This window comes from Myodes glareolus, chromosome 2, assembly GCF_982192425.1.
Source record: "Myodes glareolus chromosome 2, mMyoGla1.1, whole genome shotgun sequence".
NCBI lineage: Eukaryota > Metazoa > Chordata > Mammalia > Rodentia > Cricetidae > Myodes > Myodes glareolus.
In genome coordinates, this window is record NC_142027.1 from 125,851,512 (window position 1) to 125,879,033 (window position 27,522).

Sequence of the window (27,522 nt, forward strand, 5' to 3'; positions counted from 1 at the left end):
GCTTTACTGGTTTAAGCTCTGAACAATAAAAAGAAATAGTAGCTACTGAATCTAATGTAAAAAGTCATTTTCTTATATTCACCTGAGATTTTCACAAGTTCTACATTTGAACCTAAGTGTCAGTTTCAAAGCTTATTATTAACCAAGTCCCATTTAGGTAGAAATAAAACCTTCTACTGTTTTCTAGAATGCTGGAATAACAGCACTGGATACTTTTGTAAAACAAATCTTATTTCAACACACTAGAAAGGGCCCCATGCATTTATAGCCTGCTATACCAATGCTAAGAACTGCAAACTGCAGGGCACAGGCCAGGCACTGTGTGGTCCTTTCCCTGGTGCATAGTTCCAGGGGGCTCCACACACTTGTGTATCACACATTTTTCAGCCCCCTTCAAATTTTTAACTCGATAAAATCTGTTCATTAACTGAAAATCTTTACTTAGTGAGCAAAGAAATTTCCACCATTACCAGGTAGAGAAAATACTCAAGAGGGTTTACTTGGAGAGGAATTCTGGAGATAAAATTAGAAAGTTATCATGCCTTGTTTTCACAATCTGAAATTCCTCTCCTCCCTTCCTTTCTTTACAATGAGGTCACACATGACCTAGACTGGCCTCAAACTCCCTCTGTAGCCTAGACTGGACTGACTGCTCACCCCTCTGCCTCACATGTGAGCCTCCTCATCCAGCCTGCACCATTCTAACCTCAACACCTGAAACTGGTGTTTTTAGACCAAATGAGTATGAGAGAGATGCAACAGCTCAGGACCGTATTGTACCTCTAAATGTACCAAAGACATATATGATGTTATACTATCTGATAGCCACAAAACAAAACTAAGTTATACATTAATAAAAACTACCCCACAAAATCCAAATATGGCATGCACACTCCTATCCACTATGTAAACTCTTAAAATATTTAGATATCTCTATATTTGATCAATAATATTAACAAATCTGGTCAAAATACTTGCCTCCATTAACTACTCTTTGGTCTGAACCAGAGTTCGGGTTGAAATCTGAAGTATGAGAAGCAGCTCTTGATGGCATGGAGCCTGGTCCAGGTTGGCCCATCCGTGGTGAGCTCTGTCTCCCGCTTCCCCAGGATATGACTTCTCTGTTTCTTTGTCCAGGAGGAATATATTTATTTTCTCTGAAAATAAGAGACCCTATAAGTCATTTATGCTAAAAAAAAAAATATGGGGTTAACAAAATACACTTAAGTTCCAAAGCTACAGAGAAACCCTGTCTTGAAGAAACCAAAAAAGAAACAAAACAAAACAAAAAATACTCTTACAGGTACACTAGGGAGAGGAGCCGCCACCACACGGCCTCATGGCTCTGGGTTGCCTCCCGCCAGCAGCTTAACAAGCTGTGCTAACTTTCACCTCCCTGACACTCCATGATGATTAGAAAAGTCACAAACCTCAGCTGTGAAACCTTGAAGACAGGATGCAGCTCGTGTTTTACCCACAATGTGGCAGATGTTCAACATGTTTATGAATAAATGAGAGACACACAAGTCCCGCAAATGCACAAAACCACTGAGTCATCATTTCTCCAAGTTTACTTCACACTGTTTCTAGCTCACGTGCTCTCAGAACAACCATCAGAAAAGGTGAATTTCCAAGTAAGGCTCAAGCCTCCCTGGTTTCCAGCCTTCTCACAGTGAGTCAGTCTAGCAGTTATCTACTTTCTCTCAGCTGTACACTGTCACACAGAAAGGGCTCTCTGACTCAGAGCGTGTTTTTCCCTCACTGTTACCAACAAGTCACTCTTCAAATATGGCATACAAATACTTCTGCCACCTGTACTATGGCATCCAAAATACTGTCCCTGGGTTCTTAGCTTCCACCTAAAGAGGCCAGACTCTCTTACAGGCTCATGTTTCTGCAGAGGTGAAAAATAAATTCCTACACTGCAAGTGGCAAACAGGCCCCATTATTTTATCAAAAATGTCACCTCCTGGTGAGGCTCTTGAACAGACTTTTACCCTGCAAACCAGAGTGTAGTACCACCAGGTCACTGAGTCCCTCTGACCCTTGTTTTAAGGAGCTCTTCAGTGTCTGGGCTGGGTCCTCTTATATTCAACACTTGACTCCAGAGAGCTGTATCCCCCAAAATAATATCAAGATGACCATGACCTTTTCTCTAAAAGAATCTTATGCCAAACCCATCAGCATTTTCTACCTAAGCTTCATGAAAGAGGAAACAATTGGACTACATCTTCTCACACAGTCCGTGAATTTGTCTAAAACACTGCATTGGGGTTTTCTTTAAATACCTAGTGTTTGTGCCATGCCCCTCACGCTCACTGCAGTTTCTCTGGACCGCTGTGTATTTTTCTTCCTCGCTTCTGTCATCATTCTCAAGGGCCACACGAGCTTTGTACTGAGCACTGGATTCGATTTCCTCTGCTAACTGGTTTGCCCTTGCCTCCCGTTTTAGAAACTCTTCTGAGTTATCCCTTTCTAAGGGAACCCTAAACACAAAGAAAAGAAGACATGAGTGATCGTTTCAATGTCATACTTCTGTTATGGATCATATACAACTATTAAGAAAGTTTAAAGAATGGGGTCACCAGAGACATTGTCAAAGTAAGGGGGCTTGTTATCATAAATCAAAATATGCATTTTTGGTTACATAGAACATTTACTATTTCAAGAAATAGTTCGTGCAAACCCTATTCCTGTAAATTTAATTTTTACAAATTAAAAAGACAAAATGTATTTTGACCATAAAATAAAAACTTATCCCTTGTTTTAATGTGAGTTTGTCAGTCTAAATAGTTAACAAAAACAAATGTCACATTTTTTACTTATTCATTCATTTGTTTTTTTTGGGACAGGGTTTCTCTGTGTAGTCCTGGCCAAGCTGGAACTCACTCTGTCGACCAGGATGGCCTTGAACTCAGAGATCCGCCTGCCTTTCTCCTGAGTGCTGGGACTAAAGGTGTGCCACCAGCAACAGTTTTTTTTTTTTTGTTTTTGTTTTGATGTGTAATGTAAAATAAAACAGAAACATTTATTCAATAATATAATTTAAGCCAATGAAGACAAATTAGCTAGAATAAAAGAGAACTTTGTGAACTTACGTATATGAAGATAAACTGCTATCATATGTGGACACTACACCATAATTCTCTTCATTATATCGAAACATATCATTGGGATCCCATCCATTAGACTAGAAGGAAAATGAAGATCATTTTTCAAAATGTAATTTTTAATTCAGCTACAACCAATTTTTGCAAAAACATATAACAAACTGTACTGGCTGGACCTAAAACTGTACTGGCTGGACCTAACCCCACCCCTTTCTTCCACAAACACCAAACTTGCCTTTAGAAATCTTTGAAAGAAAGCTAGACATAGCTCATACCTGCCACATCAGTTCTTAGAAGACCGTGACAGGAGGGTGTTTTGAGTTCAAGGACAGTCTGGGCTACAGTAAAAAAGGCCCTATTTGAAAAAAAAACTCTTTAGAAAAAAACTCTTCTGACACCAATTGTCCTCGTAGATTAGTAGGTTATCTGAGAATATGAGAAAAACTTAGACCATCAGCCACGCCTATGAATCCAGGGCCTCTGGGTCAAAGTTCTCCCCTTCAGTTGTGCTAACAGCCTTCCCCACAACTTCCATCGCTAAACTGGGTCCTAGAAGAACAAGAGGTGCACTGAGATAGCCAAAAGCATGTGGGAAAGAAAACGCAGTCAAAATCTTTCCTACTGGATTTCCATGCCGGAACAATACTGTGCCCTTTCACTGCCCTTCCCCTAGACAGGTGAGGAAGGGCAGCATAAAGCAATGGGAAGGCAAATGGGATAATGCCACACAAGCTATGTTTAGAACTGTTTGCCATGAACAGTTACAGAAGGGATCTCAGCAACAGTTAGGGGCGCCACACACCTAATTTCCAACCTCAACACTGTTACCCTCCATCAGTGAAGGAGGGAACTGCCACTCTCAAAACATGGGCTGCATTCTTCAACCTGGAAGAACTGGGCAAATACAAAAGAATCTCCAGAGACAAGTATCAATAGATGACTTGCCACACACTTTTCCCATGTCCAATTCTCCTTTGAAATCCTGATAGGCTAAAGCTGGAGAGGTGGCTCTGTGGTCAAGAACACACATTACTTTTCCAGAGGATGTGGTGAAGGAAGACAGCTAACTCCCACAAGCTATCTTTAGGACTCCACATGCATGCCACGGTACACATGTGTATTCATTCTCTCTCTTTCTCATTTTTTTTTTTAAATTGGAAGACTATGACTTCTAAAATCTCAATGATACACCATACTAAACAGAAAAATATCCACCAAAACTAAACATCTTCAAATTTCAAGGCACATAAGTAACAACTATTAGGAATTTCTCAAGCTTAAGACAAAGGTTTTAAGATTAAGAGCTCTTACTGCTAAGTCAGGTGTGGTGGTACAACCCTTTAATCCTAGGACTCAGGAGGTAGAGGTAGATGGATCTGATTTCAAGAACAGCCAAGTTTACAGAGCAAGTCAGTGTTACAAAGAGAAACTTAGTCTAAAACAAACAAAAAAACCTAACAACTAAGAAACTTTGTCTAAAGAAAAGTAATAGGCATTGCTGGTGGGAATGCAAGCTGGTACAACCCCTTTGGATGTCAGTGTGGCAATTTCTCAGAAAATTAGAAACAATCTTCCTCAAGACCCAGCAATACCACTTTTGGGTATATATCCAAAGGATGTTCAATCATGCCACAAGGACATGTGCTCAACTATGTTCATAGCAGCTTTGGTTTGTCATAGCCAGAACCTGGAAACAACCTAAATGTCCCTCGACTGAAGAATGGATAAGGAAAAAGTGCTACATTTACACAATGGAGTACTACACAGTAGGAAAAAATAACAGCTTGAATTTTGCAGGAAAATGGATGGAACTAGAAAACATTATTTTGAGAGAGGTAACCCAGACACAGAATGACAATTATCACATGTATTCACTCATAGGTGGTTTTTAAACATAAAGCAAAGAAAGCCAGCCTACAGACCACAATCCCAGAGAACTTAGACAACAATGTGGACACTAAGAGAGACTTACATAGATCTGATCTACATGGGAAGTAGAAAGTAGAAAAAGACAAGATCTCCTGAGTAAATTGGGAGCATGGGGACCTTGGGGGAAGGTTGAAGAGGGGAGGGGAGAGGCAGGGAGGGGAGCAGAGAAAATGTAGAGCTCAATAAGTATCTATAAAAAATGCATTAAGGAAAAAAAAATCATCTTGTCAAGACTGGCAGAAGCCTAGCCCAGCCTTATGTCTCTACTGATAACTATGACATTCAATCAGAATAAATTCTTTGGTTAATCCTCACAGCAATAAATAAATAAATAAAATAAATAAAAAGGTAATAATAGTAAAATAAAATAAATGTAACAACAAAAGAGATCCAGTACTCATGCAGAAGAATGAGGTTGGATTTGCACCACCTGCATGGCAGCTCTCAACACCCGACAATTCCAGCTCCAGGGAATCTGATGGCCTCTTCTAGTCTTTATGTGTACATAAACTCATTCACACACACAATATGTATTTTTTTTTAGTTTAAATACACTATTGCTACTCTGAAACTTGATTTTTCTGTTAATAAGTATACTGGGTATCTTTCCTATTTGAATACTAATTCATGATTTCATAATGGGTACGGTACCTACTAACAGAAATAATAAAACTAGCCTGAAACATAATTATTTGCATGTATTATAGATATATTAGGACCAAGGTAAATCTTCTATTTTTAATTTATACATTTTCTTTTTCTTAAAAAGACAGGGTCTCACAGTGTAGCCCAAGCAGGCCTTGAACTTACAGAATCTAACTGCCTCTGCCTCCTAGGTATTGAGACTAAGGGTATGCACCACCACAATCATCTAAGTGAATTCTTAGTAGTAATAGTGTTAGAATAAACCACGGTTATATTTTAAATTATGATAAACAGTGTTACTCTCTCCACAAAACCTCAAGTAACTTATCCCCTTAGCAGAGTAAAAAGTGTACCAGCTTCCCATCACAAAGGGCAGTGATACACATTTGAGAACCATTATAGTAAGTTTAGGTGAATCTTGAAAGCTTGAAGATTAACCATGATAGCCATCCAGGGAAGTTCTATTCTATTAGCCAGCTGAGCTCTTAGGAGAAGATACTATTTACTACATTACTATGCCTTAGATAGAAAATTCAGGTTCTCTGTTCACAGTACAAGGTTCTCTGCTCACTTAACCTTATTCATGGCTCAGCTTAACATTAAATCTCTATGCTCTAATGGAGAGATGGCTCAGTGTTTATAAGTACTGAGTGCTCTTCCAGAGGACCCAGGCTCAATCCCCAGCATCCATATGGAAACTCACGATTATCTGTAACTCCAATTCTAGGGGATCTGATACCTTCTTCTGGCCTCTAAGGCGTATGTGCACAGATATACATGCAATACACCCATACACCTAAAATAAAATAAAGTTGAAAAAGTTCTATGTTCTATCATAACGTCTTGACGACATGAGATGACAAGTTGGAAGAAAACCAAAAACAAGATGAACACACATTTCAGAAACAAGTTTCTGTAGAGAACAATGCTAATTTAAATTCAAGGAATTTAGGCAATGCTTTAATTTTAATGTAACATAATTATTTATCTTTTGTGGTTGCTATTTTTCCGCCCCAAGGCAGGGCCTCACTGGTTAGCTCTGGCTAGCCTCAAACTTGCCGTGTAGACAGACAAACTTGTCTATTTCTACCTCCTCGGATTAAAGAAGGTAACAGCACTACTAGCTGATTTAATTTTTGTTTGTTTGTTTTTGTGAGGTCAGGCTACCCTCAAACTTTCTCTGTAGTGGAGGCTGATCCTAACCCTCCTAACCCTTCTACCTCTACCTCCTGAGTGCTGACACCACAGATGCCGCACCCAACCTAAAATTTTATCTTAATAACTTTCTTTTTCTCAGACAAAAAGGCCAACTTCATCTCTAGAAAAGCCAACACACAGTTAAACACTACCTGCCTTAGGCTGCTTATATTACAGGCATTCAAAAGAAAACAGGCTGTCATCTCCTAACTTCTTCTAGTTTCCAGTAGTAAATTGCGTATCACTATTTTATCACAAAGAAGTAATTTTATGAGTGCTGAGCTCTCAAGTCTAGAAAAAATGCCTTTCAAAGTCAGGCAGTGGTGACACACACCTTTAATCCCAGCACTCGTGAGGCAGAGGCAGGTGGATCTCTGTGAGTGTGAGGTCAGCCTGGTCCACAGAGTGAGTTCCAGGATGGGCACCAAAGCTACAGCAAAACACTGTCTTGAAAAACAAAACAAAAACAACAACAACAAAAACCAAGAAGACAAAAGAAATGCTTTTTTATTCTTATTCTTTGCTCTTCATGTGCTCCCTAGGACACAGACCTGTTGATAGTTTGGGTCTACCAAGCACGCTGGGCCATCACGGATGGCACTCACCACATCATTCTCCAGGGCTTCCAGCTCCTCACTGGTCGTGAGCTCCCCTGCATCCCAGGGCTCCAGGTCCCTCTCCTTGTGCTCGCCATTCACTTTGGCACTGACAGCAGAGTCGGTAAAAGCATCTGTGAAAATGACAACGAACAGGCAATACTAAGATACAGACCAGTAATTATGAGAAAATGAATTTCTGCTATTTAAATAACTAACAATAAGCCAGTCAACAACAGCACAGGTGACTAGTAAAGGCATTTCCTCTCATCACTTCATGTTGTGAAATACTGAGTGAGTGCATTCAAGCTAGCAGTGGGCTCAAGTTCTCTTTCACGGAATAGATCCACAATTAAGACACATCTTTGACAGCAAATAGGGAGTGTGGGGGGCAGGGTAGAGGGTAGAATGGGAGAAGGGAGGAAGGAAGGGTAGCAGAGAAAAATATATAGCTTACCAGGGGGTGGCAGGCAGACCTTTAATCCCAGTACTGGGGAGGCAGAGGCAGGCAGACCTCTGTGAGTTCGAGGCCAGCCTGGTCTACAAGAGCTAGTTCCAGGACAGGCACCAAACCTACAGAGAAGCTTTGTCTCACCCCGCCCCCCCAAAAAACCCACATTCTCAATAAAGACAATTTAAAAAAAGACACACTTTGAAGTATTTAAAGCCAAATACTATTAGTTCTTTTTTGTTTCTGTGGATTTTTTTGTCTTGTTTTAGACAGTGTCTTACTGTGTAGTCCTAGATGGCCCAGGCTGTCCTTGAACTTGTACCAATACAGTGCAGGGATGACAAGCAAGTGCAGTCATGTGTGATTAGGAAGAATGGTTTTAACTTTGTAAGTTTAGGTCTCTGTGCAGGGTCCATAGCAACCTTATCTTCTGATAATACATGTGGTAAGTTAAACCATTCTGAGTGACCCTTCCCTTTCCAATATATTCCCCTCAATACCACCTTAAGAAGCGCAGATTCTGCAGTACTGCCTGTCTCCAGCAGGCTCACCACTCCTTCTAGTGTCCCTGAGCCTGGCTTCTAAGTTTGTGACATCACCAAGCTTAGCTAATCTTACCGCTAAGGAAAAGAAAAGCTCTACAAGTGGAAGTTAAAAAGAGCTAAACAGCATTAGGATTGCTCTGTAGATAAAGGTGCACATTTAAATGTTCACACTCACACATATAACACAGGAATGTTTCTGACTTGCTCCGCCAGAGACCACAAGCTCCCAAACTCTTTTGCCCTGACCCTTATGACAAGTTGCTACAAAGAGCAGGACAAGAAAACAGCATTAAGGTCTAGAGTAGTTCCACAAATAAAGACTATTCCAGGGGTTTCATCTGGTACTGCTCTGGCGTAGTATCCCTAAGGGTCAAGGAACTGCCAAAGTAATACATATGAGCAAGAAATTTTAGGGAGAGCATTGCAGGGCTAACTAGCCCTAACCTACTCTCTTCCCAAATGAGGGGTATGAACATGAATGTGTACCATGCACACAAAGCAAAAAGCTGCCTACCTCACCAGCAGATATCTCTGCTGCTATCATAAGGGACAAGAATGCACACAGAGAGCCTTCAGAGCAGCAGAAGACTGGGGCTGTACTCTGGATAAAGCTTTTAGGAGAGAACAAGACACGGTTCATCTTCAACACCCCATAAACAGCCTTAAATAGCTAGTTTCATTACTTTCTGATAGCTCTATCAGTTGTTGACAAACGTTAGTTTATGAAGCTGGAAAGATAGCTCTGCATTGCAGAGGACCTGGCCTCAGTTACCAACACCCACAACCACTTGTAACTGTAGCTCCAGAAGATCTGAGACCCTCTTCTGGACTCTGAGGGCACTTGCCCTCAGGTGAATTCACTCACACACCCCAACCAAAATAATATTTTTTAAAAATATGTATGTATGTATGTATTTATTTATTATGTATACAATATTCTGTCTGTGTGTATGCCTACAGGCCAGAAGACGGCACCAGACCCCATTACAGATGGTTGTGAGCCACCATGTGGTTGCTGGGAATTGAACTCAGTACCTTAGGAAGAGCAGGCAATGCTCTTAACCTCTGAGCCGTCTCTCCAGCCCCCCAAAATAATCTTTTTAAGAATTTACTTGGCCAGGAGTAGTGATACAAATCTTTAGTTCCAGCACTTGGAAGGCAGGGTTAGGTGAATCTAAGTTTGAGGTCAGCCTGATCTACAGAGAGAGTTCCAGTACAGCCTAGAGAAAGTCTCTTAAAAAACCAAAACTATAAAGAGAAAAACAACCAAAAAAATTAATTTACTCAAGTATACTTTCAGGAAGAGAGATTCCAACAAAATAGCAAATAGTTAGGATCCTGAGATTTCTTTAACTAAAAGGAACTGAAAACACAAAGCAGACTACCAGGTACTTAGAAGAGGTCATATTTATCTCTATGCAAAGCTGCAACATTGTTCATAAACAAAGTCCTGTTAATATATCAACCACTAATTTTTCAAAAACATGTTTAAATGTGCTGAGCTACAAACTCACAGCTGGGAGTTGTGCCCCCAACACTGGGAGACTGAGGTAGGAGGTTCACTGCTGTACAGTACATACAATAAGAAAATGCAAGGACGAGAAAAAAAAATACCACAGGAAAGAGACAGGGACAGAAAGAGACAGAGAAAAGAAGAAAAGAGAGGAATACGCGATACAAGTTAAAGTTTAGAAGACTGTCCCAGAGCCAGAATTATACTTTCTTTGGGGGGGGGGCAGGTAGAACCTTGCTAAATATACAGCCTAGTATGGTTGCCTGTAACTCTGAGATTACCCACCCGCAGCCTCAGGGAATATAGACGAATGTGTGCCACAGGTGGCCTAAATTGACCTTTCCTTGTTATGGGGGAGGTATGTGAAAACTTAAAACTTTAGATTTAGGAATGAGCCAAAAGCTCCACTCAAAGTACCACTGTGGGGGTGAGGGATAGAGAAAAGTCAGTCACAAAACCAACCCATAGACTTTTAACTACTGTATGTGTGTCCCAATCCTGTGCAGCATCGGACAGAAGCCTACTCAGAAACAGCACAGGAGTGAGCAGGTTGTGGAGGTTCCCATAACCAGACTCCCACTGCTATTCATGGATGCAGTTTGTACTAAGGGGGCATTTTTGCCTAGCCTGCTTCACGCTCACTACTGCATACTACAAAAAGAATGAGTGAGTATTCACACACTGTAACTTAGTATGCTTTTATTTCAAGGCAAAAATGAGAGCAAGAAAAACACAAAATACCACAAGGAATGGCACTTCGTCATAAAGCAAGCAGCTTTCTAAAAACAGTTTGAAGAAAGGCTTCAGCACCAAGTACCAAACTTCAATACAACATACTCTCATGATCTAAAGGGAAGCAAGAGCTGAGTGCTCTGTTCCACACTCTGAGCAAGTCAGCATGGCAGAGTGAACAGTCCCACCTGTACAATCAATGTATAGTGCTTCTTTCATAGCAGTTTGAACTTTAAAAGCATCACTGCTGGTGCCCAGGAATCCCAGTCACATTCTAGTCACAGGCAGAACAAATCTCTGCCACAATTGAAAGTCTATCAATTTTCTATTGTGGTTTACAGCAAGACCCAAGTGTTATAAAAGCAAGAACCAGTATCATAGTCAGTGAGAGATACATGGTAGCTAGTTCTGAGGAAGTTAGGCCACAGAAAGCAAAAGGAAGGAAAGTTACTAGACAAGGAAGAAAGAGTTATTTCTGTGTCCTACCCACTGCCTTATAAACACACAACTTATAAAGGCCTCCATACTAAAGGGAGGGAAGGTCTACATTTAACCCACACTTTCATGTATTGCTCACAAACGAGTATCTGTGGGTTTGGATCACTGATGCCACCTGGTGGTGGTCAGAAGGAAACCCTTTTCTTCTGCTCCATTTATATTCTGCTCCTCAAACTCAAGTGAACTATATCTTGGAGAAAACGTTTAACTTCACCAGACTTTTTGGCTCATGAAAGTAACTGAGTCAGCACAAAATACATTGTGAGTTTCAAGCTGCCTCAAAGAAGGGGAGGAAATAAAACAAAACATCAAAGTCGTTCAAGAATTATTTTTTATTGTTTTCTTATTATAAAATTGAGACTTGGCACTAAATGGCTAAAGCAGAGATAGTCTTCTGAACTCATGCTTGTCATGGACATAATAAATGTTTTAAAATTGTGAAACTTAAATGTTTTTACAGACCTGTTCAAACACTTACTGATGCTATTATTGGGGTCATACTTATCTCTTATATTTTAACATTTATTCATGCAATGTATGTGAAAGCTACAATGCATATGTGGCAGTCAGGACAAATTGTGTAGACTCTCTCTTATCACAGCATGATTCCTGGGAATTGAACACTGGTCCTGCTTGGTGGCAGGCGTCTTTATCCCCTGAGCCATACCTAAAGAATTTTTTTTGAAGGCAGAGCCAGAATAGTAGTCAAGTAAAATTTTAGTACTATATTACAAGTAAATAAAAATTTAAATTTATAGAAACTACAAAATAGAGTAAGGTGCAATTAAATGGCAGAATGCTGGCCTTCATTTGCTTCCCAGCACTACAAAAATGAAACTACAGGGCCAGTGAGAGTGCTCAGTAGGTTGAAGAGTTTTCTGTGCAAGGTTGACAGCCTGAGTTCAATCTCCAGAAAACGTAGCAGTGGGAAGAGAGACTCCAAGAACTTGGCCCCTGACCTTCAACATGTGTGTACCACACATTCACCCTTCATGAAATTAAAGAAAATCTAAACCTGCCCCTTTGTTGACCATCCCCTAGAAGTAGAGGAAGCTGTACTGCAAGCCCATCTTTATAGAATTTACTACATCAAGTTCTATGTAGAATCAGAATAGGCGATTTTGTTCTCACAACAAGAGCTCATTCTGTACAGCCCAGAACAAGTTGGAACTCGGTATGTGACCTAAACTAAGTTATAATGTATGGTAATCCTCCTGCCTAATGCTGATAGTATGAGCATGCACCACCACCATGACAGATCAATTAGAAACAAGCTCTAAGAAGCAGAGGGCTGCACCTGAAGGGGAAACAGCTGAACACAACAGACAGGGACTGGGGCAGAATGCATGCCTGTTATGTACAAGGTCCAGGTTTCAAACCCCTGCACCACAAATATACAAACGACCTTACTTTCCTGTTTTAAAATACTGAAGCACACTGGGCACAGTGGAACAATGCCTGCAATCCCTAGGATACAGTGGGCAAGACAGGAGTAACAGAAATTAAAAGTCATGGGCTGGAGAGATGGCTCGGTGGTTAAGAGCACCGTCTGCTCTTCCAGAGGTCCTGAGTTCAACTCCCAGCATCCATATGGTGACTCACAACTATCTGTAATGAGATCTAGCGCCCTCTTCTGGTGTGTGGACATACATGCAGGCAGAATATTGTATACATAATAAATAAATCTTTAAAAAAAAAATTAAAAGTCATGCTCAGATACATAAAAAACCCCAAGCCAGCCTATTATGATCTTTTCCCCCCAAAAGCAAATACATACAAATAAATAAATAGACTGGAGAGATACTTCAAGCAGTTAACAGTACATATTGCTCTTCCAGAGGACCCAAATTTAATTCCCAACACCAATGTTGGATGGTTCACAACTACCTGTTAACTCCAGTTGCAGGGGATCCCACATGTATGGCCTACGTGGGCATCCATGCTCAAGTGCACACACCAGACACACATATATGTAATTAAAAATAAAGCAGATGGTGGTGGTGCATGCTTTTGATCCTAGCATTCTGGAGACAGAGGCAGGGGAATCTCTGTGAGTTGAGGCCAGTCTGGTCTAAAGAGCAAGTTCCAGGACAGCCAAGGTTACACAGAGAAACCCTGTCTCAAATAATAATAATAATAATAATAATAAAATTAAAAATATGTCTTAAAAATAAAAGACAAAAAACAACCAAGAAAAGAAATTAGGAGGGCAAAAGAAGAGAACAGGCCTGTGAAGACCATTATAGGCTGCATCAACGACTACACAAGATGAAGGGTAATGTTCTGAATAAAGAAAGAATGTGCTGAGTTCACTTTCCAAATCTAACACTTCGGTGTTTGTTTTTAGTGTATTAAGAGGCAGGAGAGATGGCTTAGTAATTAAGATCACTGGCTGTTTTTGCAGAGATATGGGCTTGATTCCCAGTACTCTCACAACCTTCTATAACTCTGGTTCTAGGGGATCTAAACACGCTCTTCTGACCTCTACAGGTACTAGTCACGTACACAGTGAACATACAGGCAAACACATGTCCACATAAAATAAAAAAATAAGTAAGGTCCATTCAAATGACTAGAAATGATCTGCTACCACAAAAAGAAACTTAAATGTCATGCTACAGAAAAATGCATTTTTAAATCTATGTTTTACAGAACTGAATGATAAATAAAATGGTACTATTTGCAATAAATCCTTATGAAAATAAAGAACCACTTTGGTTTGGTTCTGAGCTTTAAGAATCACTTAAGAGGAATGAATATTTGTCTCTAGGGCAGTAAGGCCCTAAAGAGGGCCACAACTAATCCATTTCTATATACAAAATTTCTAAACTGCAGAAAACTATTAAGGCACAGGAAAACTGGCTCTGCCCCTAGCAGACCACTGCTTCTCCAACCACCTCTTCAGGTACCCCAGGAGACAGGAGAAAGAGCTGTTAAGGGCTTCAAGTAATGCCCATTCTCCTCAGACCAGAAACTACATTCACTGCAATCCAACAGAGACTGATCTCACTGAAGTAGGAGCAAACTGCCCTATCTAATAATAAAATGTTCGCTGAAGAGCTACTAGTGCAAGCATTCAAACAGACCAGTGAGAGCAAGGAAGCTCAGGAGTGTAAATGGAAGATTTGAGTTTGATCTTGAAAGTATGTCTATCATTCTAAGGCATGCATGGGCTTTTTGTAGAAAGCGAACCCAAGGAGAAGACAGATCAGATAAACTGAAGGTCATCAATGCTGCAGGGTAACAGGAGTGAAGGTTTACAAGAAGTTCCTCTGTGAAGGGCATCAAAGAACACAGTATGAAATCTTGGCCAGGCATCATAGAAATTGGAAGCAAACAAGATCGCCAGGCAAAAGTTGGGAGCATGGGGGTGGGAGTGGGGATGGGAGAAAGGGAGAGGGGGAGAGAGAAGGGAGAAAGGAAAGACTGGAGAGAGCGTGGGGGAGTGGGAGGGTGGAGATGGAGGAAGGACAGATATAGGAGCAGGGAAGAAGATATCTACATTAAGGGAGCAATTTTAGGGTTGGCAAGAGACTTGGCTCTAGAAGGGATCCCAGGTATCCACGGGGATGTCTCCAGCTAGGTCCTTAGGCAGCAGAGGAGAGGGTGCTTGAACTGGCCTTGCCCCGCTATCACACTGATGATTATCTCAAATATCACCATAGAATCTTCGTCCAGCGTCCAGCGATGGATGGAGATAGAGACAGAGACCCTCATCAGAGCAATGGACTGAGCTCCCAAGGTCTAGTTGATGAGCAAGGAAGTCAGGACCCCTGCAAAGGGTTGGTCCATCCACTGAGACAGTGTGCCTGTTCTAATGGGAGCTAACCAAATCCAGCTGGACTGAGACTGACAGAGCATGTGATCAAACCAGACTCTCTGAATGTGGCTGACAATGGGGGCTGACTGAGAAAGGCACTGGGACTTGTTTCTACTGCATGTACTAGCTTTTTGGGATCCTAGTCTATTTGGATGCAAAGCTTCCTAGGCCTGGATATAGTGGGGGAGGGTCCTGGACTTCCCACAGGGCAGGGTTCCCTGCCCTCTCTCAAGCAGGGAGGGGGAGAGAGGAGGATGAGTTGGGGAGCGGGAGGGGAATGGGAGGAGGGGAGGAAGTGTAAATTTCTGAATGAAAAAAAATTTAAAAAATAAAATAAACTCAGAAAATGGAAGTTCACCTCGTGTTTGAGTCTAGTCTACAGAGTAAGTTCTTTCTTTTTTTTTTTTTAAAAAAAGATTTATTATGTATACAGGGTTCTTCCTGTATGTATTCCTGCAAGCCAGAAGAGGACCCTAGATATTATTACAGATGGTTGTGAACCATTATATGGTTGCTAGAAATTGAATTCAGGAAGATCAATTAGTACTCTTAACCTCTGAGCCATCTCTTCAGCCTCTACAGAGTAAGTTCTAATCATAAAAATGAGCCAATTAACTAAAAATTGTGATGATGTCCGCTGAGCAGTGGTAATACAAGTCTTTAGTTCCAGCTCTCGGAAGGCAGAAGCAGGTGGATCTCTGTGAGTTCAAGGCCAGCCTAGTATACAGTGAGTTCCAGGACAGCCAGGGCTATGCAGAGAAACTGTATCTTGAAAAACCAAAATAAATAATTTGGATTGGTATGTATGATGAAAAAAAGCTTGTTTCTTTTTTTAAATGAATAAATAAAAAGAAAAAAGAAAAACAAAAAAATACACATACATAAAAATCATTAAAAAAAAAATCCAGGTTCAAATCCCAGCACCCACATGGCAGCTTACAACTGTCTGTGACTCCAGTTCCAGAGGAATTTAACACAAATGCACATAAAATACAGTTAAAAAAAAAAAAAAAGAAGACGACCAAGATGGTGGTCCACACTTAACAAGCTGAGTTCTATACCTAGAGCCCAAAATTAGGAGGAACCAACTCCAAAAAGTTGCTCTCTTAACTTTACGGAGGGGAGAAGTGGGCTTAGTCACTCCTTCCATAAAGCCAGAGAGAAGAGAATCAAATTTGTAGGAGAAGTAAGGGGTAGTTATAGTTACTCCAAAGCTACTTGTTCACAGATTCAATGCAATGCCCATCAAAAATCACAGCAAAATTTTCAAAGACCTCAAAAGAACAGTACTCAACTTCATATGGAAAAGCAAATAACCCAGGATAGCCAAAACAATCATGTACAATAAAAGAACGTCTGGAGGCATCACAATCTCTGACTTCAAACACTACTACAGAGCTACAGTACTGAAAACAGCCTGGTATTGGCATAATAACAGACAGGAGGACCAATGGAACTGAATAGAAGACCCGGATATCAATCCACACATCTTTGAACACCTGATCTTTGATAAAGAAGCAAAAAATATCAAATGGAAAAAAGAAAGCATATTTAACAGGTGGTGCTGGCATAACTGGATATCAACATGTAGAAGAATGAAAATAGACCCATATCTATCACCATGCACAAAACTCAAGTCCAAATGAATCAAAGACCTCAACATAAATCTAGCTACACTGAACTTATAGAAGAGAAAGTGGAAAGTACACTTGAACACATTGGCACAGGGAACCACTTTCTAAATATAACCCCAGCAGCACAGACACTGAGAGAAACAATTAATAAATGGGACCTCCTGAAACTGAAAAGCTTCTGTAAAGCAAAGGACACGGTCAACAGGACAAAATGACAGCCTACAGAATGGGAAAAGATCTTCACTAACCCCACATCAGACACAGGTATGATCTCCAAAATATACAAAGAACTCAAGAAATTGGTCACCAAAAGATCACATAATCCAATAAAAAAAAAAAAATGGAGTACAGACCTAAACAGAGAACTCTCAACAGAAGAATCTAAAATGGCTGAAAGACACTTAAGGAAATGTTCAACATCCTTAGTCATCAGAGAAATACAAATAAAAACAACTCTGAGATTCCATCTTACACCTGTAAGAATGGCCAAGATCAAAAACACTGGTGACAACTTATGCTGGAGAGGTTGTGGGGAAAAGGGAACACTTCTGCATTGCTGGTGGGACTGCAAGCTGGCACAACCCCTTTGGAAGTGAGTGTGGCGATTTCTCAGATAATTAGGAAACAACCTTCCTCAAGACCCAGTAATACCACTTTTGGGTATATATCCAAAGGATGCTCAATCGAACTACAAGGACATGTATTCAACTATGTTCATAGCAGCTTTGTTTGTCATAGCCAGAACCTGAAAACAACCTCAATACCCCTCGATCAAAGAATGGATAAGAAAAATGTGGTACATTTACACAATAACGTACTACACAGCAGGGAAAAAAAAAAACCCAACAGCTTGAATTTTGCAGGAAAATGGATGGGGCTAGAAAACATCATTTTGAGTGAGGTAACCCAGACACAGAAAGACAATTATCACATGTACTCACTCATAGGTGGTTTTTAAATATAAAGCAAAGAAAGCCAGTCTACAAACCACAATCCCAGAGAACTTAGACAACAATGCGGACACTAAGAGAGACTTACAAAGATCTAATCTACATGGGAAGTAGAAAGTAGACAAAAAAAAGATCTCCTGAGTAAATTGGGAGCAAGGGGACCTTGAGGGAAGGTTGAAGAAGGGAAGGGAGAGGCAGGGAGCAGGGAGCGGAGCAGAGAAAAATGTAGAGCTCAATAAATATCAATTTAAAAAAAAGCTACTTGCTCATTACCTCTTACTGAATGTGGCGGTTCATAAGTACAAGTGATTTATTTTGTCTGCTTCTAATGGGAGTGGTCAGCAATCAGAAACTGAATGAGATGAGACACATAATACTAGTGTAAGCATCAGGGCTGAGCATGACATTAGCTATAAACAATGTTCTGCTACTGTACCAAAACCAGAATTGCATGGAGCTCTTTTAAAACATCAGTTCTAAAAAGCTCCACTGCAGAAGGAGAAATGATTTAGGCTAAGTATCAGCAAGCTTTCCTGTCAAAGGCCTGCCTCCTGGTAAGACTAACCTTTAGCTATACAGGACAGAAGCTGCAACCAACACATGAATGAATGAACACAACACTGTTACAATCAAAATTTGTGCACTACTGTCCATCTGCTGACCCATTATCCTAGTAGACCACAACTACACAAAGGCACAGAGAAGTAAAGCAGCAGCATGGAAGAAAAGCAAGCCATGCAATCCCAAAATACAGGGAGGTCATCAAAACAAAGAACACAATACAAATGTAAGATCACTAATCACTAGAGACTGGCAGACAGGCAGTGGCAGCTGATGGTTAGCCGGCATGAGGACCTCGGGGGAGTTGGAGGGGGTACAAAAATGAGAAATGCAGATCAGACAGGGACACTGGAAAGAGTAGAGAAAGAAACAGAAGTCCAATTCCAAGCCAAACAGCAACAAAAGAATGAACAAAGAACAAAAACAAATGGTAAAAAGAGGAAAAAGCGAAGGGAGGGGCAGGCACAGTTGGTAAAATGCTTGCAGAGCAAGCATAAGGACCTAAGCTCAAACCCCATGACCCATACAATATGCTGCTGGGCAGCTGTCATCAATGCTAGGGATGCATAGACAGGAAAAGTCCTGGATACATTGGCCACGCAATCTAGCCAATCAGTGAGCTCCAGGCCGAGTAAAAAACCCGTTAAAAAACCCAACTCCCAAAACAAATAAACATGATTAAGGGAAACACCCACCAGGCATGGTGATACAAGCCTATAATACCAACATTCCAGAGGTAGAAGCAGGAGGATTCTTTGAGTTTGAGGCCAGCCTGGCCTATATAGTGAGTTCTAGGACAGTTATGGATCATGGCTCAAAAAACAAAAAAAGGAAAGGGCTGCAAACAAACAAAAAACCCATTTAACATCTACTTCTGCCTGCCTGCCCCCCCCCACACACACACACAAACACTCCCGCACAGTGCCCCAGGCCTAGCAGGATGGATGATTTGGTGTGTAAAAGTACTTGCCATGCACACAAGGATCTGAATTTGAATCCCAAGAACCCACCTTTTTTAAAAAGTTGGACTTGTAGCATCAGCTTCTGTAAACCCCCAAGCTCCGCTTAAGGGCACATGAAGGTGAAGACAAGAATCCCTTGAGTTCACACTTGTAGCTAGTCTGGTGTACACAGCAGAAAAGCTGCAAAGAAACCTAAGGTTGGACATTCCCTGAGCTTCACACTACCCTGTGGCACACCCACACTCATACACAGAAGAAAAAAAAAGCATTCCCAATTTATTTGCAGCGTAATTCAATTTAGAAAACAAAACCGGGCTGTAAGGGCATATAACTTTAATCCAAGCACTTAGGAGGCAGAGGCAGGTGGATCTCTCTGAATCTGAAGCCAGTCTGGTCTAACAGAGTGAGTTCTAGGACAGCCGGAACTATCATACATACATTGGAGAAATTCTGTCTCCAAAAACAAACAGACAAACAAGTCGAACCACACACTGTTCATTACTGCAATACAATGCTAAGGACAGACATGAGGTATGGTTAAAGAACTGTTTTGGGTTACTACTTGACCACATTATTTACATGTCTGTTTTACTGCCCAATAACAAGCAGATGAAAATCATACCTAGAAAATTGTGATAACAGGAAAAATTTACAAAAAAACCCAGCGAAATCTGACATAAGAACTACAGAAATGATAGTTCAAGAGTATGTGCTGCGATTATAGAGGACCTTAACACATATCAGGTGGCTCACAAGCACCTTTAACTCCAGGTCCAGGGGATCCAATGCCCCTTTCTAGACTCCATAGGCACCTAAACTACGTACATTTATCAATATACAGAATTTAAAAATACACACTTTTGCTTTTATTTTTTTTAAAGACAGAGTCTCATTATGTAACCTTGGCTAGCCCCAAACTCATTATGGAACCAGCCTTGCACTCAGAAGGATCTGCCTCCCAAGTGCTGAGGCTAAAGATGAGAACCACCATGCTCTGTTTTTTAAAAATCATCAATTTAACTGTTTTTATTTTATATTTATTGGTTTTGTTGGGAGTGTGTGTGTGTTAGTGTGTGAAGTATTGGTTCTCTCCTCTACTTTGTGAGCTCTGAGGATTCAACTCTGGGTTGGCAGCACACATTTTTACCTTTGAGTCATCTAACCAACACCTCAAGTACTTTCAGCTTTAACCTGACTGCCGTGTGATTTCCCACCCCCTTTCCCACTGGTAATTGAAATTAGTGAAAGACCTGTATGAATCCAGACCCCTCTGGCAGGAAGAATAGAGCCAAAAATCTAGGTTCAGTGACTCTGTTTCAGGAACTAGCTAAAGATAAAGTTAGATTATAATCTTGAGAAACAGGGAGTTGCCCCCTTGTGATCATCACTGGTATTTTTGGAATTTTCTACGACGCCCTCCCTACCCCCTTCGGATTACCGGGTTGTGGTTTCTTCCCTTAAAAACCCTTCTCCCAGTTAATCGGGGTAGAACTCTTCCCCTGCATGGCTTATGAGTCTTGGCCCCAGTGCACTGGTTCCTGTCCTGTCAATAAACCTCGCATGATTGCAGCAAGGACGGTCTCAGTTCAGAGTCTCCCCGCTCGAGAGGTCTTTCACTAGGACCTCAGGCATATTGGTGAAGCACATCCCCCAGTGGTATTAATGGGGCTTTGAGGGTTTGTTTTTAATTTTTAAAAAGTTTTATGAGTCAGATGGTGGTGGCACACGCCTTTAATCCCAGCACTCAGGAAGCAGAGGCAGGTGGATCTCCTTGAGTTCAAGTTCAGTCAGGTTTACAAAGCAAGTTCCAGGACAGCCAGAGCAGTTATACAGAGAAACCCTGTCTCAAAAACCCATGTGTGTATGCATATTTTGCCTGTATGTACGTCTGTGAATGGTTGGCCCTAGTGTGAAGAGAAGAGGGGTGAAGTTAACTGGCTGTTGTGAGCCCTCATGTGGAGTGCTCTTAACCACTAAGCTATTCATCAGTCCTGTCTGTTTTGTCTGTTGTTTGTTTTGTTTTTCAAGAAAGGGTTTCTCTGTGTAATAGCCCTAGCTGTCCTGGAACTGATATTGCAAATCAGGCTGGCCTCAAATTCAGAGATCCGCCTGCCTCTGCCTCTGAGTGCTGGGATTAAAGGTGTGCACCATCACTGCCCAGCTCCTTCTGTTGTTTTTTGTTGAGACAAGATCTCCCTGGTCTTGAACTCTGGGCAATCTCCTGCCTCAACATCCCAAGACCTTGAATAACAAGTGAGGCACCATGCCCACTATCTCTGGGTTCTGACAGCTGGGAAGACAGACAATCTCCAAGAGGAAACTCATCTTCTATCTTCAGGAAGCATTATTACCACCACCCACTGGTCCTTCACTTCTGTCAATCCCTAGACAGCCCTTCACCCATATCCTTTCAAGGTCTAGAATATTAGTACATCAACAAAGACTATGTATGAGATAATGCTAACCCTAACATAGAAAGGGTACTGTGAGGCAAGGAAAGAAGGCAGGAACCTCCGAGACTCTCAGAACTTAGTATTCCTTAGCACTAGAAGCTTGTGGCTCATTCCGGATAGACTTCACATGCCCAGAACCAGAAGCAGGGTAGGCTTTTGGTTTGTTTGTTTTTAGATTTTTATATTTGTGTATGGGTGTTTTGCCTGCATGTTTATACATCATGTGAGTGCGGTGCCCAAGCAGGTCAGATGAAGGCGCTGGATCTCCTGGAACTGGAGTTACAGATGGTTGTGAGCCACCATTTAGGTGTTAGGTATCAAAACCAGGTCCTCTGGAAGAAGAGTGTTCTTTCTTTCTTTCTGTTTTGTTTGGTTTTTTAATACTCACTGGTGCTTTGCTTGCATGAGGGTGTCGCGTACTCTGGAACTGGAGTTACAGTCATCTTTTTAAAATTATTATTATTAACTTATATATATTAGTGTTTGGCCTGTATGTGTGTCTGTGTGAGGGTGTTAGATCCCCTAGAACTTGAGTGACAGACAGTTGTGAGCTGCCATTGTACTGGGACTCAAACCCAGGTCCTCTGGAAAAACAGTCAGTGTTCTTAACTGCTGAGCCATCTCTATAGCCCAAGCTGATTATTAGTAAATTAGAATATAAAGAAAGGTGGACCGAATGCTTGGAACCTTATCCTTAAGTGTCTAACTACAACTCAGTGTCAACAGCACTGGTTAAATTCTATCTTCTTTTACTTCAGGAAACTAAAAAGCCAAGTAAATCTCTAACACAAACCACTCGTTTTTTTTTTTGTTTGTTTGTTTTTTTTGAGACAGGGTTTCTCTGTAGTTTTTGGTGCCTGTCCTGGAACTAGCTCTTGTAGACCAGGCTGGCCTCGAACTCACAGAGATCCGCCTGGCTCTGCCTCCCGAGTGCTGGGATTAAAGGCGTGCGCCACCACCACCCGGCCAAACCACTCGTTTTTAATGTAGCACTAATTACTTTTATTTATTTGATTAATGAAACATTAGTAACTGAAACTCCTGCACAGGTACCTCCATCCAAAGCCACAGAGAGACAGCAGCTTCTACCAGTATCTGATGTATGCACATACAAGCACACACCACACAGAACCTGGCTGGAGAGCTCAGGAGAAGGCTCAGAGTACTTGCCATGCAAGCATACAGATGGAGTTCAATCCCTAGCAGCCACACAAAAGCTGAGTATGGCTGTGTGTTTATAATCCCAGCACTGGGGAGGCAGAGATAGGTAGTTCACTCAAGTTTGCTGGCTGACCAGTCTATCCTTATAAGTGAGTCCCTAGTCCTAGCAAAACACCTTGTCTTAAAAACAAGGTGGATGACTCTGGAATAACAACATCCAAAGTTAACCTGGCTCTATTTGCACCCACAAAAACAATCAGGAACAAGGACCCTAAAATCCTGAAAACAGGCAGAGCCTATCTATAGTATGCAAAGACCCCATGCTCATTCCTAGCACTAAAAACCACACTGCATATACAACTATATGACTAACTAAACCACCATGGACATTTTTTTGGTGGGGGGAGGGCTGTCAAGACAAGGTTTCTCTGTAGCTCTGGCTGTCCTGGAATTCACTCTGAAGACCAGGCTGGCCTCGAACTCAATCTGCCTGTCCCTGCCTTCTCCCACCATACCTGGCTTTCCAGTGTAGCCTTTTTTATTTTTTTTAAGATTATTTATTTATTATGTATACAGTGTTCTGTCTACAGGCCAGAAGAGGGTACCATAATTCATTATAAATGGTTGTGAGTCACCATGTGGCTGCTGGGTATTGAACTCAGGACCTCTGGAACAGCAGCAAGAACTCTTAACCTCTGAGTCATCTGTCCAGTCCTCCATTGTGTTCTTGAAATTATTTCAATACTCAATGTCTTCATAAGGAAAATTAAACCATTAATACTAGGTAAAAGGCACCCTTCCCCTCATGCACATAATCAATGTTTGAAAGCTGTTGCTATCATCTGTACTTTCTTGGCATGTTAGAGAATCTAAACCACCTGAGAAATGAAGACATAATGTAGTAATAAAATAAAACCACTGATCGCAAAAACTATCTCCAAAGTAATATTTACTTATTTCCATCTATATTTGGGAAATGCCAATTCACTATTTAAACAACAACAACAACAAAAAATAGCATGTTCCAGGTTGTGGAATCATAATCCCAGACCCACAAAACAAAACAAAGGAAACAGTCAGTCACACTCTGTGGTAGTTTGAATAGGAATGATCTCCACAGGCTCACATGTTTGAATGCCTGGCCCATAGGGAGTGGCACTATTAAGAAGTGTGACCTTTAATGCCAGCACTCACAGGTGGAGTTCTGTCAGTTCAAAGCGAGTTCCAGGACAGCCAGGACTGAACACAGAGAAACCCTGTCAGGAAAAGCCACCCCCACCCCCACCCCCCAAAAGAGGTGTGGCATTGTTGAAGTAGGTGTGGCCTTGCTGGAGGAAGTGTGTCACCGTACACACGTGAGCACTGAGGTCCCATACGAGAGGCGTGTTGACACAGTTTCCATCTGCTGCCTGTGGATCAAGATGTAGAACTCCCAGCTCCTTCTCCAGCACTATGTCTGCCTACATAGCCCCATGTACGGTCATGATGATAATGGACTAAACTTCTGAACTGTAAACCACTGCAAGTAAATGTTTTCCTCTTTAAGAGTTTCCACAGTCATAGTGTTTTTTTCCTTTTCTTTTTCGTTTTTCAAGACAGGGTTTCTCTGTAGCTTTGGGGCCTATCCTGAACCTAGATCTTGTAGATTCACCTGCCTCTGCCTCCCAAGTGCTGGGATTAAAGGTGTGTGCCAACACCGCCTGGCCATTGTGTTTCTTTACAGCAATAGAAACTAAGAACACTTCATGATTTTAAAAGGTTAAGATAAAAAGTTCAAGCCCAGGCTGGGCGGTGGTGGGGCACGCCTTTAATCCCAGCACTCAGGGAGTAGAGGCATGAAACTGTATCAGGGGAAGAGGCAGGTAAATCTCTGGGAGTTCATGACTAGCCTGGTCTACATAGTGAGTTCCAGGACAGCCAGGGCTACACAGTGAGACCCTGTGGGGACTGGCAGGGGGAGGGGGGCGCGTTAGGATGGGACTCAGTAGTAGAGTTTGCCTACCAAATGAAAGGCCATAGGGCCTGGTTGGGCAATGATTACATGTTCACCTTGCACCCAGTGTCCTATCCTTAGTTCACAGCCCTTCCCAATAAGCATACTGCAAACACAGTAGAACAACCGTGACTGCTGTTTCTGTTACAGCCAACACTCTTCTCAGAGTGCTGTGTTTTGGTTTTCACCTTTGTCTTTTGACCAAGGTTAGTTTTCAAATTTAAAAACATTAAATTTTTCAAAAGTATAAATACAAATTATTTGGTATTCCAAAGTATAAGTAAAACTGACTCTACAGGCAGCAACAAAGAAAGCATTTGTCTCCTTCATGGGTAACTGAAGGCGCTTTGAAGATTACAAATCAAAGTCCCTACCGCTGCTGGCCTCTGCAACAGGAATTATGAGTAAAGGGAGAACTGTGTTGAGACAGGCTGTTAACTTCCTGTGTCAAGTATCACAAACAGCTGTTAGCACCAACTGAAGCATAAAAATCATAGTTACATAAAAATAACTTTTAATCATAGTTAGCATAAAAATCATAATAACAATCTACCATTCAAGAATTTTTGAATTGGGGTTGGAGAGATGGCTCAGAGGTTAAGAGCACTGGCTGCTCTTCCAGAGGTCCTGAGTTCAATTCCCAGCAACCACACAGTGGCTCACAACCATTTGTAAAGAGGTCTGGTGCCCTCTTCTGGCCTGCAGGCACACACGCAGACAGAAATACGGAAAATACTGTATACATAATAAATAAATAAATCTTAAAAAAAAAACACACACTTGCCACAACCTATCACCTTCTTCTGATCTCTGAGATACCAGGTATGCACACAGTATACATAAATACATTCAGGCAAAACATCCACTAAATAAATCTAAAATGATTATGCTTCTAAAAGCACCAATTTATTTTATTTTTAAGTTTTAAATATTTTCCAACAAAAATGCATTAAAACTCTCATTTTCTGAATTAAAAAAAAATCCTAGCACTCAGGAGGAAGAGGCAGGCAGATCTCTGAGTTCACCAGTCAGATTTACAGAGCCAATTCCAGGACAGCTAGGGCTACAAAGAGGAAGAAGAAAAGAAAGAACGGAAGGAAGAAAGAAAAAAGAAAAATAGAAAAAAGTCAATTATGTTACTCTATTTAATAAAGAACATCTCATTTACTGGCCTGAAAGCAAAGACCTATAACCTCAGCACTGAGAAAGCAAAAGTAGGAGGAACAAGAGGACAAGGTCAGCCTGAGCCACAAAGCAAGATCCTGTCTCAAGGGAGGGAAAAGTAAGTCTGTGTAATTGCTGGAGTGAGTCTATTATACCAGGAGGGCTAGGGTGACTTGGAAACCAAAGCCTACCTCTTCGTGCGTAATTGGAGTCTGTATCTTTAAATTGAACTACAACGAAGTCTGAGCATTTGAACAAAATACTCTCCATTATTTCTTCACGTTTTGGCCCCGAACTGGATTCTGTACTTTTCTCGTGTGCAGCATCAAGTACCAAATCACACTAAATAAAAAAATTAATAAACATTAAAAACATTATTAGATAATATTTACTGGGATATTTAGCTCATCAAAGCAAAAGTAAGCATCATGAGAAAACCTGACCATCATTGTCCTGTTTAGAAATGTAATCTGTCATGCACCCAAATTCTAGAACTCCTCAGAACTAAAAGCTATTATAGTCTTATAACTATCTTGTTATAGTGTATCTGAAGTACACTAGTGTTAACAGAGAGAAGTAACTCAGCACACATCTCTGGTAGCTGACAAAGCTGAAAATGGTTGCGTATCATTAACACATACACTATTTTCAGATATACAAATCAGTCATTAAATAATAAGAATTTGTTACGAGAGAGAAAAATTCAAGTGGTTTTTAAAACTGGATAGATTGGGTGGTGAGCAGCAAAATACCATCTCATGAGCTCAACTGCCAGATCCACAGTAAGCTCAGACCTATTACATTCTCAGGAAATGGCATGACCATACAAAGATGACCAAATAGTAAAAATTACCTTAGGACTGTATGTTTTAAAAACACCTTCATATACACCTCCATTTTTCACTTGTACTTCACATTTCGATCCCTAGAAAACACAATTTTTTTTAAAAATAGTGTGCTACCTCACTAACAGAGAGAAGTGTTTTCATTTCACTTTATATTAAGACCTCATTCAGGATTGGATATTGACAAGCAATGATAAGGTTTCAACACATTAACATTACACTGAAATCTTTATATGGTACAGAACTGGCAACTCCAAAATATGAACTGGATACTAAAGCTACATATTTTTCTGTCCACACTACCATTAGATAACAAAATATTATACAAAAAAGAATCAGCTATAAACACTATTATACATACAGCATGGTGAGCAAGAATATTTTTACCGAGTTATAATAAATTGAAAATTATTCTAAGGTATTTTTAAAATCATCTTCATTAAGTATGGCCTAAAAATATTAGGCTGAGACATGCTCTCTACATTTTAACTCTATGCAATATTCCACCCCAAAGGAGTTAATCCCCAATAATACGGTAACTTACAACCACTGATGTAAGTATATGAACCATCCTCACGTTTGCATAAATTCCATCAAAAGAAATCTGAAAAGTTTGAAAAATAAACACAATTACCAGTTAGTATTTGTACTTGTCTGTATTGTAAAGCTACCACTTTTCTAGCTGTAAGATGTGTGGATTATAATAAATTAAAGAAGAATTGGTTACAATCATATTTTATTTCCTTAGAGAACAGAAAGGTAA

At 40.8% G+C, this 27,522-nt stretch overlaps 1 protein-coding gene across 11 annotated transcripts in view; it reads right to left on the reverse strand.

Moving 5' to 3' along the window:
* Atxn2 (ataxin 2) overlaps positions 1–27,522 on the reverse strand; it is a 95,893-nt gene that overhangs the window by 36,382 nt on the left and 31,989 nt on the right. For 7 of the 11 annotated variants that reach the window (XM_085679827.2, XM_085679819.2, XM_085679806.2 and 4 more), the window contains exons 3-9: positions 27,304–27,363; positions 26,768–26,839; positions 26,106–26,256; positions 7,487–7,611; positions 3,099–3,190; positions 2,289–2,486; positions 979–1,157 (exon numbers count right to left, since the gene is read on the reverse strand). In XM_085679827.2, coding sequence (XP_085535953.1) covers positions 979–1,157; positions 2,289–2,486; positions 3,099–3,190; positions 7,487–7,611; positions 26,106–26,256; positions 26,768–26,839; positions 27,304–27,363 — 877 coding nt within the window. Of the gene's footprint in view, positions 1–978; positions 1,158–2,288; positions 2,487–3,098; positions 3,191–6,387; positions 6,481–7,486; positions 7,612–26,105; positions 26,257–26,767; positions 26,840–27,303; positions 27,364–27,522 lie in introns of all 11 variants that reach the window. The other 4 variants (XM_087903667.1, XM_087903668.1, XM_087903669.1 and 1 more) reach the window with 3 other exon arrangements.